Source organism: Anarrhichthys ocellatus, unplaced genomic scaffold (assembly GCF_004355925.1).
Source record: "Anarrhichthys ocellatus isolate YVR2014 unplaced genomic scaffold, GSC_Weel_1.0 scaffold23, whole genome shotgun sequence".
Taxonomy (NCBI): Eukaryota; Metazoa; Chordata; class Actinopteri; order Perciformes; family Anarhichadidae; genus Anarrhichthys; species Anarrhichthys ocellatus.
This window is the reverse complement of record NW_022280053.1, coordinates 5,638,387-5,658,817: the sequence shown is the minus strand read 5'-3', so window position 1 is coordinate 5,658,817 and position 20,431 is coordinate 5,638,387. Positions and strand designations below refer to the sequence as shown.

At 39.6% G+C, this 20,431-nt stretch overlaps 1 protein-coding gene across 1 annotated transcript in view; it reads left to right on the top strand.

Moving 5' to 3' along the window:
• The window catches only part of ccbe1 (collagen and calcium binding EGF domains 1), a 30,405-nt gene extending 11,047 nt beyond the window's left edge, over nt 1-19,358 (top strand). Inside the window, exons 3-11 of the mRNA XM_031860207.1 lie at nt 7,715-7,767; nt 7,983-8,117; nt 8,595-8,732; nt 9,681-9,790; nt 11,115-11,223; nt 11,641-11,771; nt 13,254-13,289; nt 16,069-16,104; nt 16,576-19,358. Of these exons, the coding sequence (XP_031716067.1) occupies nt 7,715-7,767; nt 7,983-8,117; nt 8,595-8,732; nt 9,681-9,790; nt 11,115-11,223; nt 11,641-11,771; nt 13,254-13,289; nt 16,069-16,104; nt 16,576-16,848 (1,021 nt within the window). The 3' untranslated portion in view covers nt 16,849-19,358. The remainder of the gene's footprint in view (nt 1-7,714; nt 7,768-7,982; nt 8,118-8,594; nt 8,733-9,680; nt 9,791-11,114; nt 11,224-11,640; nt 11,772-13,253; nt 13,290-16,068; nt 16,105-16,575) is intronic.
• The last annotated feature ends 1,073 nt before the right edge of the window (nt 19,359-20,431 follow it).

Genomic DNA, 20,431 nt, shown 5'->3' with positions numbered 1-20,431 from the left:
TGATATCTGGCTTGTGTCCAGTAGAATGGGTTTGAGTTAGAAACACATGGAAAGGCTAATGACGGTTTACGGTAACAGGCGACAGACAGCCGTGCTATGTACAACTTCCTGAAGTGTCAGCATCAGGGACATCACAGACACACCTCTACACCTCGGCTTTTTAAGTGAAAGTTGATATAAATTAAATTTTGACTTTCTCAACTAAAAAAACGTGACGTAAATGAAGATTATTTTATAACGCGTGGCCGGAGTCAAATCTCATTTCTTTGAGCCTGGAACGCCACTGAGGAGACGCAGCAAAGAAAGGCAGTTGCTCAGGCTGCCTCTGTTATAGCTGACTGGTTGTATTTTGGCTCCAGCTATCCGCCGAAGCCGAGCCAAGCTGAAGTGCTTTGCGGCAGTAAGTCTCATTGAAAAACTGCCGGTTTTGTTGGATTATGCTGCAGATGCCAGCACAGCAGGAGTGCAGTACATGGCCAAAGTGTCTGTTAACAGCAGATGGATTGCAGAGTTAATATAGAGAGAGGTCCTTATTTCAAGTGACCCTGATTCTGCAACACAGAAAGTAGTTATTGTTTAGTTGCCATGTATAACAATGATTCATTCTATTTATGGCTGCATATTGGTCAGGCAGCCAGGGACACTTGTTTACTGTTTTTTTTTTTTCGATTTGGGACGTTAATGTGGGCTGTTGTGAACCACACATCCAAGCCAAGCTGGTACATACAGACACTGATTCATGAGGTATACATTTTTATGGAGTGAGCATACATTTGTTTTAAATTAATAGTTTTGCATTTTGCAAAATACACTTATTTGCTTTATTGCCAAGAGTAAGATGAGATTGCTACCACTCTGACGGATACGATATATGAAGCTGGAGCAGCTTCTTTTTACGCTTTCTATGCTTTAAACAAATGAGATTTAACATGTTAATTAGTAGTGAGCTTTCAGGTTGCTGGTAGACGGATTTAGTTACCTTTGGACGGAGCCAGACAAGTTGTTTCGCCCGGTTTCCTATCTTCATGCTAAGCTAACCGGCTGCTGGCTGCAGCTTCATATTGAACGTACAGATGTGAGAGTGGAATCTATCTTTCCATTGAGGTTTCTGCAAGAATGCAAATTAGTGTATTTCTCAAAATATGAACTATTCCTTTAATAGACTATAATGACAGACTTCTTTTTTTTTTTTACTACCAGGCCTTCCCGTTAGAGTTGTGTCACAAGAGAGAAAATGAAAATAAAAGGGCAAGAATTAAAAGCAGAGTTTTGAATTAGTGACATTAAATTGAGCGATGCTTTTGGACAATTTTCTGAACGGACTGCTTGTTTGTTTTAAAATGAGGGGCCTTGCTAAAGGCTATTGTAGCAAAGCAGTGTGACTGTCATGGGCTGTGAACACCGAGTTCAAACAGTCATTAACCAATAGGTCGTGCTAATGTACCATGTTAGTGATCAAATGGGGCGCCATTATTTCTCCGGGCAGACGTATGCGCTTCCCCCGCTCCATACAGAAGAGACGGCATTGCAGAGAGCAATTCATTTTGAATGGAAGAGAGGGGGTTTTATTTAAGAAGATATGTGTAATGTAAAAGGCCGACACAAGATATCGCTTTCTAATATCATGCCTTTATAACGTGACTTTCCTTTTCCAGTTGCTCTGTTTGTGGCTTCCTCATTGCATTTAAATTACTGTATTATTATCTACATTTGCATGAGGATTACTTTCTTCAGGCTATTCTATCAATTAGATACATTTCTGTCGAATCAACAGCATTTCGTTTTTGATACTGCCCCCTTTGTTGGTCAGGACTGCAGCAGAGTTGGGCCATCCAGTAAGTACAGGATTCATGACGGGGTGTTTCGCATAGTGCTGCTCTATTGAGCCTTTTAGCCTCATTACACTCCCAGTTTGGGTTTTGTGGATTCCAATAGGTTGCTGTTGCTGTGTGCCTGCTGGATGTGGTAGTACTCTGTTGTTGTGTAACGTGATAATGTGTCGGCGCTGTGTGTCTGGCAGCTTGTCTTGGAGTTCTTCTGCCCACTGTTGGCTAGAAATGTTTTAATTCAACTTGACAAACACATTGAGTTTGTCCTCGTAAATTCTTTAATAGCAACTGGAAAAACTGGAAGGTGCATGTGAGCTATGTTGTAAGGTATGTAGGTATAATATTCTCTGCAATAATCACCTTTTGCACAATTACCTTTTAGCTTCTATCACATATTCTGTCTAGTGTCCAAGTACAACACACTGTTATATATTAGACCCGTATGTTTTGTTGTCGATGTATTGTGCCAGTAACAACCGTCTCTATTCCGTCCTCGTAAATTTCAGAGCTGGCATGAAGTTCTTAAACTGCCGAGTTATTGTTGGACCCTTCAGTCTATGAAATGTCCCTTTAGTCTTTACACTGAGTTATACTACGAAGTGCTGTGAGGTTATCGTTCTACAGCTGCCTCCAACAGACCCATATCAGCTTTGTGGAAAAACATATTTCTCCAACATCGTTTACCTTTTATGGCATCTCCAAACAATCGCCTGTAATTACATTATAATTACTGACAATAATGGGCCATAATGCAGCATATCTGAAGTAACAGCAACACGTTTAAAAGAGGAATGTTGGTGCATTAAGAATCATGACTAAAAGTCAGCCACTATTGAAAGAATTATGGTCTGCAACAATCCCTGATGTCTGATTCCTCAGTGTAGTATTTTTTTTTTTAGCAGAATAAAAAACCTTTCCAAGAGTGTTTTTTTTTTTTTTTTTTTTCAATTTGGACATTTTTGGAAAACACAAAGGTATCAATCAACTCTGAGGATGGACTCTCTGTTCTTTGTTTTTTTTAATGCGTCTCCTTGGGGGTTGTTTTTATAGGAACACTGGCAGTAGTTAACTGTCCCTCTTAATATACAGTATTTTGTCTATTCTGGAATTGCTTAACTTTATCTCCTGTTTGTCATGGCGACCAGTGTGTGCTCACAGAAATAAAACACATTTTGACAAGCTGGAGTTTTATTTCCAAATGACATAATGTCCAGAACAAACGCATAAACCAGGAGGTGTGTGTGTGTGTGCGCGTGCGCCCCTAACTGAGAGGGTTCACAGTTAAACTGGTTTATCCAAGATGACTTGATTATTTGGAAAGTCTTTTTTTAGACAGCAGAGTGAGTTGTGATATGTGTAAAGCACTGAATACTAAGTAGGCAGTGTATCTGTAAAAATACTTGAAGGATGAACAGTTGCCTTGTGGATTACTCTACAGTCTAGAATGCCAGTGTTCGGGTTTTTGATGTGAAGTTAGCGGCTAAAAAGAGGAACAATCCATCTGGAGGAGCTGAAGGAACCGGAGGCTGGAGGGAAATGCTGCTGTCTTTGAGTTATTGAGGAAATGTCTGATTTAACAGATGGTTGTATGCAAAATGCTGAATGGGTTCTGCCTTTGATGCATGTTTTGCAGAAGAATCAATTGGCTAACACTCGTACCGAATGCTTGGCAGTGTAAACAGGAGCTACTGTGTCCTGACAATATCGACATCTTTTAGAGGTTACGATTTTCCTGGAAAACAAGTGAAGCTTCTTCATCTGGGACGAAGTGTAATGTGGCAATGACGCAAGATGTAACAATAAAGGAAGGTGAAAGCGCGAAAGAAGAGTTGATTATAATGAGCATAGCAATCAATGAAAACAAGTTTTAGCATGCAATAATGAGGCCAAACACTTATCTGGAGACTGAAAGTTTAATAAACATTTTAGGTAAGAAGCCTTTTTTCATAATTTCCAAAATATGTATACCAAGCGGAATACTCTTACAAGCTAAACAACACTTCTAAATATACGTCTACAGTATACGGACAACTAGAATAATTAGGGCTGCAACTAAGGATTCATATTTTTATATAAATCATGTCTCTAAATCATGTCCAAAACGTAGTGAAACATGTCAATCACAACTTACAAAATTATTGAATTATTAGTTGATTTGCGTTTCTTTTGTATCCCTCTTCTTAATCCACACTATTCAGCATGAACAGGCCAATAAGGATGAGTGTCGAGGTTGTGTCCTCTCCACTTTGACAAACATCTTCTCGAGTGGAATGCAGACATGTTATCGTATATCACTGCTAGACAAACAAGCCTCCACTGAGCGGACTGCATGTGTTGTCTCACAGCTGTGTGTGTGTTTGTGTGGGATACCCTTTAGTTTTGTCATTGTTATCCCTGTAAGAAAGAAGAGCATGCTGGGATGCGATGAAGAGGGCCTCTCATGCGACGGTGCAGGTACTGCATGCTTGTGCAATTTTTAGCTCACGCGATCATGTTTCACGTCGGTGTGAATTAGTGTGTTTCATTACAAGACAAAGCCAGGCCAGGTCAGTCCACCATGTTGGTTCAGGGGAGGTCCGCTGTTTATAAGGTAATTAGAGTGCTTGTGGTTCAACCAGGGTAACTGAGGTCAGACTAATCTCTGTCTAGATTTCAGGGAGGCCCCTGTAAAATGATATGCATCACTGGTAAAATGAAATGACCTTGTTGATGGGGGAAAAAAAAAAAAAAAGGCACAGGTGGCAAAACAATCCGATTGTCTGTGATGTGCGTATTCTGAACAAGTGCAGGTCTAGTGCGTCTGAAGTTAAATGTTAGACAGAAAGCTGGTGTTATGTGTGTGTGGGCATGTGGCACTGGAAACTCATTGATATTCTTGTAGAAAAGTGTCATGAATGCTTTGGGGATATCTTCCCCCCCCCCCTTTGTTGTCTCACTCATGAATATGAATGAAATCCACATGTGTTTTGAATTTGTTTCCTGATTTGCATAATGTACATGAGCACCGAACAAGTCTGCACAGCATTGTATTCTTGGCTGTTCCGTGCATAATACTCGGCATGCTCTTGTCGTGTGCTGAATATAATGAAGAGCTTCATCTTTAATTACCCATGCTTAATCTTTTGGATAGGATTTATTCTATTCGATGCCAAAACAACAAAGGCACATTCATATCGTGCTCTTTCACTGTCCCCTAGTGTGTCACTGTGGACGGTGATTTAGAGCTGAGCGCTTTCTGCTGTTCAAACACAGTGAGAGGAGCTGAGGTAGACTATTACAGCCTTTTGAGAAAGCAATGCCAAAACAGCTTTAGAAGAAGCTGTTTGGAAATATTTATATCCTTTTTGATTTAGTATTGGCGTGCTGTAGCAAGAGGTAAGAGTTCATCCACACCCTTCATACACACTGCATTTATCGAAAGTGTTTCTTAAGCTGGCCCTCATTGTGGGAAAACATTACAATTTTACTTCAAGCTACTTAAACACTTACCATTTTGGAAAGGTGTGTTTGGCAAAGAATAACACTTAAAAACAACTTTTAAGTGAATGTCAGCGCTAACATAGCTATACGTCTGGTATGTGATGAGAATGTTATTTATATGCATCAGCAGTTTATCTCTGAGACCTAACAGATTTCTCCCCCCCCCCCCCCACACTATAAATCCTGTAGTTGGTTTGAGGTTATTTTATTGCTTTAGTGCATTGACCTTCTGCCCAGTATCTATCAGCCGGTGTCTTTGCTCGGCATGTTGTTTTAACTTGCAGACAGGTCACATCGTTACCATCTTGGTTTTGCGTGTCAACCTCTCCCCTGGTCTGCCTGTTTTCATGTCCAAGTGTCAAAATAGGAAAAGGTTATCAAAGGGACAACACAAGAATTCAACTATTTTTAAATTGAATCAATTTGTCTGAAAGGACAATTCCAGATAATACTGTCATTTAGTTTTTAAAAGTGCTTCAACCTGCAAAGTAACCAAATATCAGATTTGGTGATATAATGAGATAAAGGACAATAAGGTAGAATATTATTGGGCTAATGAGCATTTCCCTGAATGATAATTTAATAAAGATGCAGTTCAGTAGAAAATGAACTTCAACACAGATATGAACCCAGTTTCCATGGGATGTTGCCTTTCTCATGCTCTTCTGGAGACGGACATAGATGTTTGTTTTCACATGGTTGTTCTACCAACCCTGGTTATTTTGCTAAGCTGGTTATTTGCTATAAGTACCTTCTGTCTTCATGGGGATGTTATTGTGACATGAAATATTGGGTCACACAGGAAACCATCCTCGGATCAGAGCTCTCTCTCTCCTCAACACCAACACTTTCCACAGTTTGGCAAACACAAAGTACAGCTGAAGCTAGAAGTGCGTGTTACATTTACAGAGCATTTGCACAAAGCCACACTATAGCTGATGCATGCCTCAAAAAGGTAACTGCACATCAGCAACTACTGCGCTTTATAGTATGCTAACATATGTATAAGGCCAGTAAATCACCAGTGGATGTCAATTTGATCAATCAGATTAAATATCTAAACAACCTTCAATTTATGATCCCCACATACCTGCCGTCATGTGTACAATCACACAATGCAAGCCCACAATAAACACATTAGCACTAAATGACAAATTGCACACAGACAGTACATGTAGATGCACAAACTAGATGCGGCCTGCCCCCACCTCATAGAGGGCCTCATGAGTTGCAATAGTTGCCCTCTTTAGGTAGTACATATTCAATTGTGTGAGTGAAATAAGTACTTGGCTGCTCTGTATCCTGTACCCATGAAAATGACTGTAAATCCACTCGACTGTAGAAGGTAGACCCACTGGATTGCAGTGGTGGAGAGTCAGTCATGTACTTTGTTTTACCAGGATTATGTTTCTGTGGTGGTGTTATTGCAAAAAGAATGACTTTTTTTTATTTTTTTTTTTATTTTTTTTTTTAAACGCGTCATTTGATTCATGAATGAAATTGCAGTTAGCAAATAGAAAATCTTACTTTAATAAGATGAGAAACTAAAATTAAGAGGCTCCGTTCCAAGTCTCTAACGGGCCATTTTACAGAGAGATCTCAGAAATCAATCTAAAATCTGTTTAACTGTCTTCAGACAACATAATTTCTTACTCTCCCAAAACATTTTGATTTTGTTGTCATTGCAACAACCTCAAATAAAGTTCTTGAATTGTTTTTTAATGCTGCTGAGCAGAGGAGGGAGAACCACACAGGCCCATAGGAATGCTCCATCATCATAACAGCTCCTGAATAAAAACTGTAAAGCATTACAGTGTAATCGTTTTACAGGACCACTATCAAAGTGAGTGTGACTGCACTATATTGCCATGACTTCATGCTATAATTGGATTTTTTACACCTGGTTGCACTTTTCCTTAGAGCTGAGTGGGAGTCGGGGCTGAATATTACCTCATGATGATGTGGATCGTGCTGATAGGATATTGCAACAATATGTTATCATGGAGATGGTATCAATAAAACTTAACACGGATGAGGAAATTATGCTACATAGAATATGCTAAAGGAAAGCTCATTAGTTCTCACCTAAACACAAACGCACAACCACTGTTTGGATGTAAATTCATCACGGCCTTTATGGGAATCGAAAAGAAAAGAAGTACAAGTGAGCAGAAAGAAATTGATGTGACAGAAAAGATGAAGTGTGTGTGTGCGTAGTCTGGCCACATAATCTTTAGGAAGATGTTTCCCACATTAACGAACACAAATGTAAACACAATCACTGGATCAGAACACATTCTGCAGATGTTACTTGTCAAACATGCACATCATATGGGACCTGTTCTGTGATTGTTAGAAGTGTTTTGGATCTGCCTGCTTATGTTTGTCCATTTGATGTTTTACAGAAAGAAATGTTGCACGGGCTTCAAGTTTGTGTTGGGCCAGTGCATTCCTGAAGGTAGGGGAAACTTTTTGTTATGATTATTGTTGGAATTCTCTCCTATCATGTTCAATAAGGTCTTTAGTCCTTTATTGTTTGATGTCCACTTAACCTTCTCATGTGTTTAACCTCACTGAGTGTTTACTAACCCATGACAGGCATGTTGCCTAAAACTGAGAAATCCCCCCTTGTGTTGTCTTGTGTGTGATGAAATGCATCATTTATGTCTGTAGACTATGACGTGTGTGCTGGCGCCCCCTGTGAGCAACAGTGTACCGACCACTTTGGTCGAGTGGTGTGCACCTGTTACCCCGGATATCGCTACGACCGTGAGCGTCACAGAAACCGAGAGAAGCCGTACTGTCTGGGTGAGACCTTGTAGAGCAACTCATGAATATAATTCCTCTTTAAAAACAAGAATAAGCTTTACACTCTCATATTTGTAATGAAAATGAAGGTGTGTAGCTTGACCTGTCAGTTAGTACAAACCTGAACTCTTCTATCTAATAGCAATCTTTAAAGTACAACAAGTACAAGTTAAGAGCACTTAATTCAAATATGAATTAAGTGCTCTGTTATACGAACACACTGCAATTGGAAAGAGATAGTAATTAATTTGGGTTTTATTTGGCTTTTAATCCATGATCACATACAATTCATTACCCTAACAACTGTCATTGGACCAAAGTGCACATAAAGTATAAATGGATGAATTGATTTTGAGGAATGGATAAATTGTTTTTTTTATGTATCCTATTACACATTGTCAATTATAGTCGTATATGTAAAATGTATATGTTCTTTGTCTCGTTTTCCTTTTCTCTGTCGGCCTCTAAAACGTATAGACATCAACGAATGTGCAGACAAAAACACGACAACATGCTCTCAGATCTGCGTCAATTCTGTGGGGGGCTACAGGTGCGAGTGTGAGAAAGGCTATTTCCTGGAAGAAGATGGGAAAACATGCACCAAGGGGGAGAGAGGTGAGAATAGTATTTTTACTCAGACATTTTCTCTTTATTCAAGGGCACATGTGACTGTGATGTGGAGTTGACCACACAGTATTTGGTGGGAGAAAGGCAGATGATGGGGGGGGGGGGCACCTGGTAATCATTACACATCACAGCTCCATGTGCATGTCAGAATTTTTCTGTCTCCCAAACATACCGCTGCCCCCGTAACTCCTGGTCTTTTTGCTGGATGCATATAAGGAAAACATGACAAAAGGTCCAGGCAATAATAAAGTATTTTTTGCCCCAGATTCAGTTGCAAATGAAGCGTTCAGGCGCTGCAGATTTGCTACTTCCTCCCATGAGTTTATCTTCCATTACCTACTACAACATTTAAGGAGAAGCTGGAGAGTGAGAAACGATGGTTCATATAGTCTTGCTCTTGCTTTATGTCCTGCTGCTTCGTAACGTAGCGGGGAAAATAGTGTCCAGACACTTTCACTCTTCCATAATATATACATTTGTAGAGAAGGGGCCATTTTCCTACAGGTCGGAGACAAAACCAGGCGCCATAGCTCTGTACATTTGTTATTTTTTAGGTGGTTTCTGAATAAAGAGTTGTTGATCGTAGAGAGAAATGTCCTTAGAACACCATCTATTTGTCAAAATGTTCAAACATGCAAATATGTAATTATATTGCATTGTTTTACCCCCAGCAGTTTTACCACCCTAGTTAGCTCACACAGTTGGCAACAACCCATCAAACTATCACTGTGTGACTCATCAACCTTACTGTTTTTAAATTTTCTTCTAATTGGATTGCTTTAACACATTTTGTAGTTCAAATTGTTAAGACATACTTGCTCAAATCATATTAAATAATTCCACATATTTAGTGTTTTTCCCTTTTCTGCTGATTTTCTGAAAGAATCATTTCCTGGTAACGTTTGTGACGGATTCCTTTTTTTCCCCAATTCCCAGCGGTGCATCTCTTTGAGAAGTCTGACAACGTGATGAACGCTGGGACTTGCTCAGCCACATGTGACGATTTCCACCACATCAGGATGTCTGTCTTGCAGCTTAAACAGAGGGTCAGAAAACAAAATGAAAAATATACATCTTACAAATATGAAATTGAATCTATGCACTTTACCTGCAATGCTACACCACTTTTATCTTAAATCATACTCCTGTAGCTTTGTTTTTAGTAATCTATTCTTGACCTCAAAAAGGCCCCAGTGAGCATTAGACTCACCGTCTATATTCAGCTGAATGTAAATATCTGCAGAACTGCTGTTTCTTTATGACCACCTGACTCTAAAGAATCCATATCTGACAGTATTTCAGAAACGGCAGCAGGCACATTTTTACAGCTTCGTTGAGATTTATTGTAGCACTTTATTTCCTAATAAAAAAAAGTCTGAACAAACTTCCCTCACTGTAGCTGGTAGATTTATTCCATAAGTGTGAAATATTTCACAGTTTGTGTGAAACTCAACAGTTGGGTTACGTTTCCCTGTTTGTAATCACGGGCGTCTGAAGCTATCTGAGCACGAGTCTGTCAACAGTGGCACTCAACACCTTCGGCTGTAACGCTCTATATATTACTTCCAGCTGTGTTGGCTATACAATATAAGCCTCTTCTTTCTTAATGTTAATATATTAAGACAACTAAACAAAAATACTGTATATTATTGCAGTATATGAGAAAGTATATTGTCATTTACTCGTATCATAGGAAGGTTAGAGGGTGAATATAGGATCACACTGTGGTTCAAACCCCTGTGCCCAAACCACAGCATAATGCTCTCTGATCAGCAGGTGAACCATGACCTCACTCAGTGTGTGTGCATGTGTGTGTCTGTGTGTGTGGCCATATGTCTGTGCGCATAACTTCTGATTTGTAGGCCCTTTGCTGCATAGCGAGGTCTTTCGCGTATGTCCCTCTGGGACTGCCATATCCACATGATGTTCTACAGAGATCAAAGATAACTTTTCCCGAGTCCGTCGCTTAGCATACAGAGCAGGAACTCTCCTTGTCTTGTTGAATAATGCAGAGGGGTTGCCTGGCCCTCTGTCTGTCTGGGTTACAGCTTGTAGCAGATGGAATATCAGCTTTCATCTTTGGCTGGGTGTATCATTTTAACGTAATTTTACTTGAAGTTAGTCCTTCAGTCTGTAATTGCCCTGTCTTGTATGAGACTGCATGACTTTATGAATCATTATATGTAGAAAATGACATTTGGATGTTTGACATCACTTTCAAATTGAGGAAACAAAGACTTTCATCCTACAAAAGAATATGTATTTCAGTTGGCTATGTTCTTTATTTGATTTGTCACTCATTCAGTTATTTGTAGTTGACTTGTCATTGACCCGTCCATTAAGTCATGATTTTCTTCATCTCTATTCAAGATGGCCATGCTGTCAAACAGTGCAGACGTCCCCGAGCAGATGACCAGCGAGAAAATCCTGACGTCGCCAATATTTTTGCCAGGGCCTCCAGGTCTCCCTGGTCCTCCAGGTGAACACATAAAGCTAAAGAAAATAAAACGGTGTCAGACTCTGCATAAGGAAACTGGCCTGAATCCAGCAGGGATAGTTCAGTCTGAAGCAAGACCATGAGTCTACGGCCATGACAGCGGCTCTGTGAGACACAGCTGTGCTTTAAGATAAATGCTAACATCAGCATGCTAACATTCTAACAGTGACGTTTTTTATGTTTGCCATGTGAGCATGCTAATATGTGCTCATAAGAAATAAATATAAACTACAACTGAGACTGATGGGAATGTCATTAGTTTGAATTACAGGTATTTCATGGCAGGACTGACCAACATTTCGAGAGCCCTTGCCTGGCTAAAAAGCATCTACTCCACGTCTGACCTTTTCTTGTGATCAGTTGTCTTTAGTTCACTAATATGAGTCTGGATTGTTTTAGGAGATCCAGGACCGGAGGGCGGTCCAGGGCTGTTGGGGGCCCCTGGGTCTCCCGGTCCCAGGGGCTTGATGGGACCCATTGGACCCACACCAGACCTGTCTCGTATCAAACGGGGTCCCAGAGGAGCTGTGGTCAGTTACTATACTTTTTCTTCTCAATTATTGTAAATAATTGTGTTTTAACCAGCTCTGCCACACAGTGTTTTATCGCAGATACAATAGATTCCTTTACTCAGCATGTTATGTACAATATAATTGGTTTTATTCCTCAGATTTAACAACATAGGCTTCTGAATCATTATGAATGAGTGTGTGTGACGGTGGCCTCTACTGCTCTGAGTATTTCTTGGATACCAGTCTCCTCCATTGTCCTTATGTTCTGTTGGTTTAGTTCCTCACTTCACAGTTACCAAATGAATCTGGATGAGAGCAATGAATGCAGTAAAACCATGAAAAGCTCTTTTTAATTTCATTAATGTTGCAGATTGAAATTTTTCACCAAAAGTATCCAGGTAATTTTGTAATCCTTAAACGTGAGACAAGCCCCAGGAGAGCTGGGATTAATTTGTCTTTTAAAAAGGGAGCGTAAGTAGAGTGCAACCAAGTATCTATTGTGTTTCAACTGACGCATTTCACAAAAAAACATCCCATTACTCACGCTCTTAAAGAAACCCACAAGGTGGAAAAGGATGAAACACTTAATGGCAGTAACAACAAAGAAGTCTGAATCCATTTACAGCTTTAGTTGTTTTCTTTGGCTTACGGTGTTTTTGTGCAACGCTCGGTCTTGCCTGCAAGTGTGAACCCTTGGTGTTAAAGTGTGGGATCGAATTCAAGAATGTGCAGGAAGTGGCCATAGAGACACATTTCTAGTTTTTAAAGCTTGGGTATTTATGCAATCATTATTAATAAATCACAACATAAACACTTGCAATTAGTTATAACCTGAGTTGCATGATGCCAAGCCCAGAAGTCTGGAACACTGTTTTCATAGTAGGAAGTGATCTATTGCTTTGTGTGTGCGTCTGACATTTCGATCTGTTTTAATTCACATCTCTTTATATTCAAGACCTGTTAATACATTTAATCAGTGCACACGCTGGTGAGGTCTGAATTAAAGAGAGTCGTTCTTCTCTCCACAAAAACAACCTCGATTAGATTCTGAGCACATTTATGGGGTTTGGCCACCAGGTCACATGTGTTTGTCTGCATGTCAGCATTTCAGAGATGATGAATGCGGTAGATTGTGTAACTCATAGGCTTGGTACTGATCTGAATGTTGGCCCTACTCCCTATACAATGTCTCCACACTTCTTTATTGACGGTTATTGCACGAAAGAGATCAAAGCTCTTACTGCTATCGAGCTGATCTCACTCAAAAAGTTAATCTCGGATAATCAATGTTGGTGGAGCACGATGAAGATGTCAGTTTTGACTTTAAAATGATTAAGAATAAATTAGTTTTCTGTGGAAATATTGAATTGAACACATTTCAGTGTGGGAAACACGATCAGATAGATGGTCGCATGCGAATTCCCCTCACAGAATCCAGTTGTATGTCTTTGGAGAGTGAAAGCGAACTGATATGAAAAGCTTTTTTTCTACATTTAACAGGGGCCTCCAGGAGCACCGGGAAAAGACGGCCCAAAGGTGAGGTCAAATAATATTTTGTCACATAATCTTGACCCATCTGTGTAATGTAACTTTGCTGTAAGAGGCAACTATTCTAGATGAGAGCACATTGTAGAACAGGGGTCTAGCATGTTGCCCCTAAAGCAGAGGAGTCATTCATGTTGGCAGCAGAATTTGACTCTTGGCCTCTCTCAAAGAAAAGACGAGAGACTTGCAGAAGGTTCCCAAATACCAACTTGATACATTTGGCTCATCTGCCAACACTACATGTCTATCAAAAGATATTTCTCAATATTCAAACTGTCTCTCAACATGCAAATTTCTACAGGGGGGGGGGGGTGTGTGTGCCAGGATTCTCACGAATCATCAGCGCCATGCTTCACAGGCAGCGTTTGTCTGTGCAGATGATAGGATCACTACAAGTTGCTACAAGTTGAGAGAGGAAGACTGGTGTGCCAAATGGCAATAGGCACTATTGTGATGCTCTTGTTGGGAAGGAGCATTTCTTTGGTGGGAAAGCTTCTCAATGTGAACACAAGCAGAATGTTTTTACTTGGTATCTGAGTGGCCATGTATGTGTTCAAATAATTGTACCCGGCACACGAGCATCTCGGACAATTTGTAGTTGCTTAATCAGATTTAAGATTATCAAAGGATCACTGTTTGTTTAGAGCAGTCACGACCGGTCTTTTATTCAACATTTATATTTGCACACCTTTGAGCCACATGAGGGGCCCTGAATGTTTGTTTTGTTCTGATAATTGTTGCCTACTTATAACATTGAATCTAATATGAAAGGCTTGCGCATACATCCTGTTCGGAATTTATGGATAAAGCCTATTGTGAATTGGGTCCACAGAAGAAAAAAGTTTGGTAAACTGGTTTAAAGTGATATAATCTCTCACCTGCGTACAAGTCTCTCAGTAAGATTTGACCCAATTCACATGAGGCCAACAGCAAGTCTGTTCAAGTGGCAACCCAGTAACTTGCTCCTGACCACCGGTGTGAGGACTCTACCTCTGGGCTATTGCGGTTGTCTGGAATATCGCATGGATTTTGTGAACGGTGCCTTTTGGATCAGCTGTTGAGAGGTAGTAACCATCTTTCAAAAGGATAACTGGAATGTTTTTTTTTTTTTTTTTTTGCTTCGCCTCCCCACGAAGCCCAAGGCAAAGTGTTTAAAGAACGAGGCTTCCGCTGATGGTTAAGCCTCAGATTAAAGAGGCACAATGTAGATTCCACCCTGGTTACGGTGAGATTTGTCTTTGCATTTTGTGAGATTCCTAGAAAAGAAAATCAAAGAGCAGCTGCAGTCAGGAAAACACAATGGCATCTTTGCTGTTTGCACATGTTTTGGCCTTCAGACTTCTGCAGTGTGCTTTGTTGCTCTCCCAAATGGAGAAGTTTGGCCGTTATTGTCGATAGTATAGATAAAGCAAACATGAACATCATTAGAGACGATAGTGGTATAAAGGTTAGCCACTTAAAAAAAAAAATGAAAAGTCAACTTCCTGTAAATCGTTGTCGGTAGATTGGTTGTGCAGTGACAGTGGTAAGGTTTCCCTTCTCTGTGCAGTGGTGAGTTGAAACTCAACTTGGACTGAGAGCAGCCAGTTGAGGTAGTTTGGGCTGCTTATGTATGTATGTATGTATGAATGGGAGAGAGAGTACACATCGAGACATTATCAGGCCTCAGTAATTGTAGTCAGACAGGAATCTGGTTTTGATGGTGTAAGAACACTAGAATTGAAATCATCGTCCCTTTTTAGGCGAGTCATCCATGTCACACTGACTGAGAGACGTACGAGGTATAAAAGCTGAAGAGATTTTTGTCTGTTAGTGTTACAAGATCCAAGAGCCAGTGTTTGCTTGGCTTGTGGATCACGTATGGAACAACTTAGGTGCATCCGCTTTATTGACATAGTACCTTGGTATTCTTTCACTACAGCTGGGATGTTTGTGTGGATAGATTGGAGGTTGATGGTAATCTGTCTCTCTGAGTAACAAATCCAAACCATCTGCCAAAACACTCGCAGCCCCAGTGTGACCCTGACCGGCTAACACCCGCAGTAGTCAGGTCTGTGTGTGTGCTACTGTAGGCCAACAGGCTGCCATGGTACTTGTTGAGCCTCATGTACAGTATATCTAGTGCTATAAGAACAGGGCACAGTTTCAGGAATAGTTCTAGAATTTGGGAAATACACTTTTTGCTTTCTTGCCGAAAAGGTAGATGAGACGATCGATACGATGCTACTCTCATGTCTCTACTGTATGAAGCTAGAGCAGGAATCCAATTAGCTTAGCTTCACTAATAAACATGTTTTATTGCGTTTGTTTAATCCGTACACAAAATATAATCTACATGTGTTTGTGAACTTGTGTTTTTACATTTCAGGTTAGTGCATGGATTAAATGAAGGAGATGCAATACTTTCATTAGTGAGCTTTAGAGAGAGCCAGGCTAGCTGTTTCCCCCTGCTCCCAGTGTTTATGCTAAGCTAACATAATCACCTACCAGCTTGTGCTATTCGTAACACACAGACATGAGTGTCATCACTGTCGAACCATTTTCCCATTTTGCAGTTGCTGAAGCATTAATACAAAATCTAAAATGATTTAATCTTCCACAATACACGTCCTTAAAATGATATGCTTGCTTGGTCTCATCCTGAGCTCAGATTTCTCTCCCTTCCTCTTGCTCTTTAAAAAAGTTCCCCAACTAGAATTATAGGAATTATTCTCGTGCTTTTCTCACAACTGTAATTCATATAAGATAAATATTTGTTTTGTTTCCCCAGGGGGATAGAGGAGCTTCTGGGCCTGTCGGACCACCAGTAAGATTCTCTCTATTTTGATGCCACACTAGTGTAACTTGTCGCCATTATCCAGAACAATACACAGTTCAACTAAAGCATGACTGAGTAACAGACCACTGGAGACTCTGGACATTAGACAACACAGTTAATGAAACTGTCAAACTCAAGCTAAATAGTATCCAGCACAGAGTAAGCATTGTCCTCTTAGATAAACACTGATGGTGCTAATGTTAACAGATCATGAGAAACGGCTCAGTAGCCAGTGACCAGTAGCAGACAGTCCATTGATCAGCTGGTTTTCTGTTGTGATGATCTCTGTGGTTTGGGAATGAATATAGAGACACAGAAGAAATGTATTATGTCCATTTAAAAGTAGACTAACCTTAATTATATCTCCATAAAGAATTTGTCAGACAATAAACTGAATATTTGATAAATAATTACAGTTTTTTGTTTTTTACTCGACCCCCCCTCCCCCCTCCCCCCCAGGGCCCTCCAGGCTCCTTTGACTTCCTGCTTCTGCTGATGGCAGACATCCGGAACGACATCGCTGACCTGCAGAGCCAGGTGTACGGTCGACCGATGCACTCGCCAGGGGACTTTCCTGCGGTCCCTGACAGCTGGCGGGACGACCAGGACAGTCTGGATACAGGCTCAGGTGAGCACCATAGGGAACCTCCACCTCAGACAGGCGGAGGATCCAAGAGGAACAGGAAGAGGAAACCAGCGCGAGAGAGAACAGACTTTGACTGGAATATTTAAGGGGGTGGGTTTAAATACTTACTGTCAGGTGTAAATATTGAAGGGGTTCACTTTTCTTATTTAAACAAAATGTACTATATGCCTGTCGTTCACAGATGTTTATTTTTGTATGATATACGAGTTTGTGTTCATTTTTGAAAATGCACGTTTTTTTAATTCTATATTTTCATAAACATATGGTTCCTTCGTGGCACATTAAACAAGTCTCTCATGAAAGCAGCTTTTTAACTCTTTACTTAATAACAGTATATTATTCTGTTTCACACAAATTGTACCAGAGAGGAAGCCACCAAATACCAAATTGATGAATCAATCCTACATAAATTCACAAGAGGGATTAAAACAGCATGAATGTTGAACTGTGATTTAAATGCCGTTCATCCTCATTTATAAGACACATCACTGTAGTTTTTAGTTGCTGTGGCAGCAAAGTAGTAACAATTACAAGACTATGGAAAATAATACTCTCATTTCTTTGTGTCTACGGTTCATTTTACAATCCAGATCAGATTTGTCGGCCAATTCTGTGTACACATATAAGGAATGCGGGTATTTCGTTGCTGTCAATGTACTTGCACAGAAATAGACATGCAGCTAAAAACAAGGAGAAAAAAGCCTAACAAAGACGTAAACATTGAACTATTATCTACATACATGTAGGTAAAGAAAGACTTTGGATGGCTGTGTGGATAATAGTTGACAGTTCTCCACCAGAGGGAGACATTCTCAAAGCCACTTAAAAAAGTGTTCACTCGGTCAGGAAAATTACTTTGATGAGCAAACTCGCATCATAACTGTAAATTATTATACAGCAGCTCATCTTGCATCTGAAATGCATGCTTTTTCTTTTGTACAGGAAAAAGTGCATGTTTGGTGTTTTTTTTTATTGTCTTAAAGTCCCTTTTTTTTGCATTTATAAACAGTATAATATTCAATTGATGGATTTTAACACCCTATAATGCATTTATAAGCAGATATAAGGACAATTAAGTGTTAGTATTCAGTATTTGCCAGTGATTTTAACTTATCCTGTGAAGACAAATTTTATATTATTACACAACTGTGTTTTACAATGTTGCCATTACCTACACACCAGCCAACTATACACCGGCCACTTACTGGTGCCCAAAGGAGACGTTGTAATTGTTGACAAATGCATTCGCAAATTAGTGTCCTATAAACAATTCATGAAATTATTATAAAATGTATTGTAAGTGCTAAATAGGGGGTGTAAAGAAGTAGTAGTGTTTCTAATTAAGTTAAAGACTGTTGACTTTTTGATATATGCTTTAAAAAAAAGCATGTTTAACTTTGAATATGTAAAAATTTGACAACCCTGGCCTCTCATTCCCATCCCCGTCTCACTCTGTCCTTTATTTGGATGAAGAGAAGTTGACGGTATAATCTCCGATAGCGAGACCAAAACAAGGTGATGTCATATTTATTTTTCATTTATTACAAGAACATGCAATACTATTCAAAACACGCTCAAGGATCCTTCAGTCCTGCTTGACAGCGCTGGTCTAAAGCGTTTGTTACTTGCTTTCCAAGTACATCAAAAATATAAAGTGGTTTACTACATCTGTCAAGTGAGTATATGATCATTTTTATTTTACACGTGTCTTTCAATTAAAACATTTCAACATCTAAAGCTCATTTATTCTTATTATTTATTACCTTTGTTTCATGTAGGTGTTTTATTAACCCATTATCTACTGCATAATAAGCCTTTCTTTTATCTTTTCATTGCCTAATTTAATCAAGTACACTTTGCTGATAATCCTTTAACTTAAGTAAGAATTTGAATGCAGGACTTGAACTTGTAAAGGAGTATTCTTTGCTACTTTTTCTAAGTGGAATATCTGAAAACTTCTTCAACCACTGATAATATGTTTAGCCAAATGTCAATAGAGCAGCACAGCCTGTGGCGTCCTCTGCTGTCCATGGTGCTGCTCCTGTGACTCCCATAGATGTGGAGGCTGTCCGGGTTTACCGGGAAACTTAAGGTATGTTGTCATTTTGCAAAGTTTTTGGGCTCCACTCATTCTATCAATAGTGTATTGGTATTTAGATATAAATACACCAGATGTATTTAGATATAAATACACCAGATGTTTCAATGGGACATTGATGTATTAGCCAGGTAACTAGAGTAGACATATGTGTAACAAAGACAAAACATGCCTCAAGAATATTAACTAGTTGTGGGCTTTTTCCTCATCAATAATTCCCCTTAAAATGTGCTCTCTATCCACACAATTTTCTTTTCATATAATTCCTTCTGCAGTGTCTCATCCTTCAGTATGCAGGCAACACGTCAGAGTGCTACAGCCTACAATATTCAAACAATGCTTACATGTTCATTTACTTTTGATACTTTTACTTAAGTAAATGATCTGAATACTACTTCCACCACTGCCCACAATACACTCTGCCCCGACGGTCATTCAGTAGCCCTCTAAGTCCACCAGGTGCCAGTCTTTTCTAAGTCATATCATTGACTCTGTGTGATTACACCCATTTGTGTGGTGCAGAGCACTCGGTGTTCAGTCAACTCATTAAACTGTGCAGTGTAGTTCACGGAGAAGCACATGAAGATAATCGAAACACAATTATGAATAAAGCTTTGTGGAGATGTTCACTCTGCGGAGGTAACGTGTGTGTGTGTTCTTGTTTATTTTTGGACTCAATGCCTGAAATTAGATGTTATGCAACAATACTTGCATCATTCCTCTCAAAGTTTGACAACAATATGGGCAGCCACCAGTTATGACATCAACTGAAAAAGACTAATTTGATAGACTTGGCCTGAGTAACCTGTTGAATTACATTTGAACGTGACATTCAAACATCACTGCTGTTCGTTGTTAACCAAAAATGAACAATGGTTCAACATAATTATCAATAGTAGTACAATTCCTATCATCATTTTATCAATATCACAAACAAAAACACATTTGTTCATTGCTCTCAGTGCACGCCAAGGAATCTTTCAAAACAGTCAGATGCCATTCATTAAACTCTGCGTCATTGTTTACGTGTTTATTTGTTTCACAATGAGCCCATTTTCAGAGAACAGTACATGTCATGATTCACATTTAATTAAAGAGGAGCCGAAATGAACATCCTGTGCACATCCTTTTAACAAGCTTGAGGCATCTCGATCGGGGAAAAAAACTTGGCAATATATTTCTCCAAAGTCCCTTCTGGAAGTAATTAATCGCCATCATACAAGGGCAAGCCTTAAAAGATTTCCAATATTTGCTGAAGTGCCCCCTTGTTCCTAATTATATCTCCCTGCTTGTCCCCCTCATTATTTAGAACTACCCACAAAAAGATTCAACACTGAATGGGAACACCCTCGGTCCCCTTTCCAAAGAAAATGTTTGATAGCAAATGAATGAGTGAGTTACTGTGCTGCGATAAAGGCCTTAATGAGGTAATTTTATTAGTAGCGGCTGCCCAGAACTGTTGGAAACCGACAGAGGAAACAGAGAGAGAGGCAGCATAGAGAAAATTAGTGCTACCCAATTTATTAATTAATGCATTAGTGTGCACGGCAAATTAACTGCCCCAAAAATCC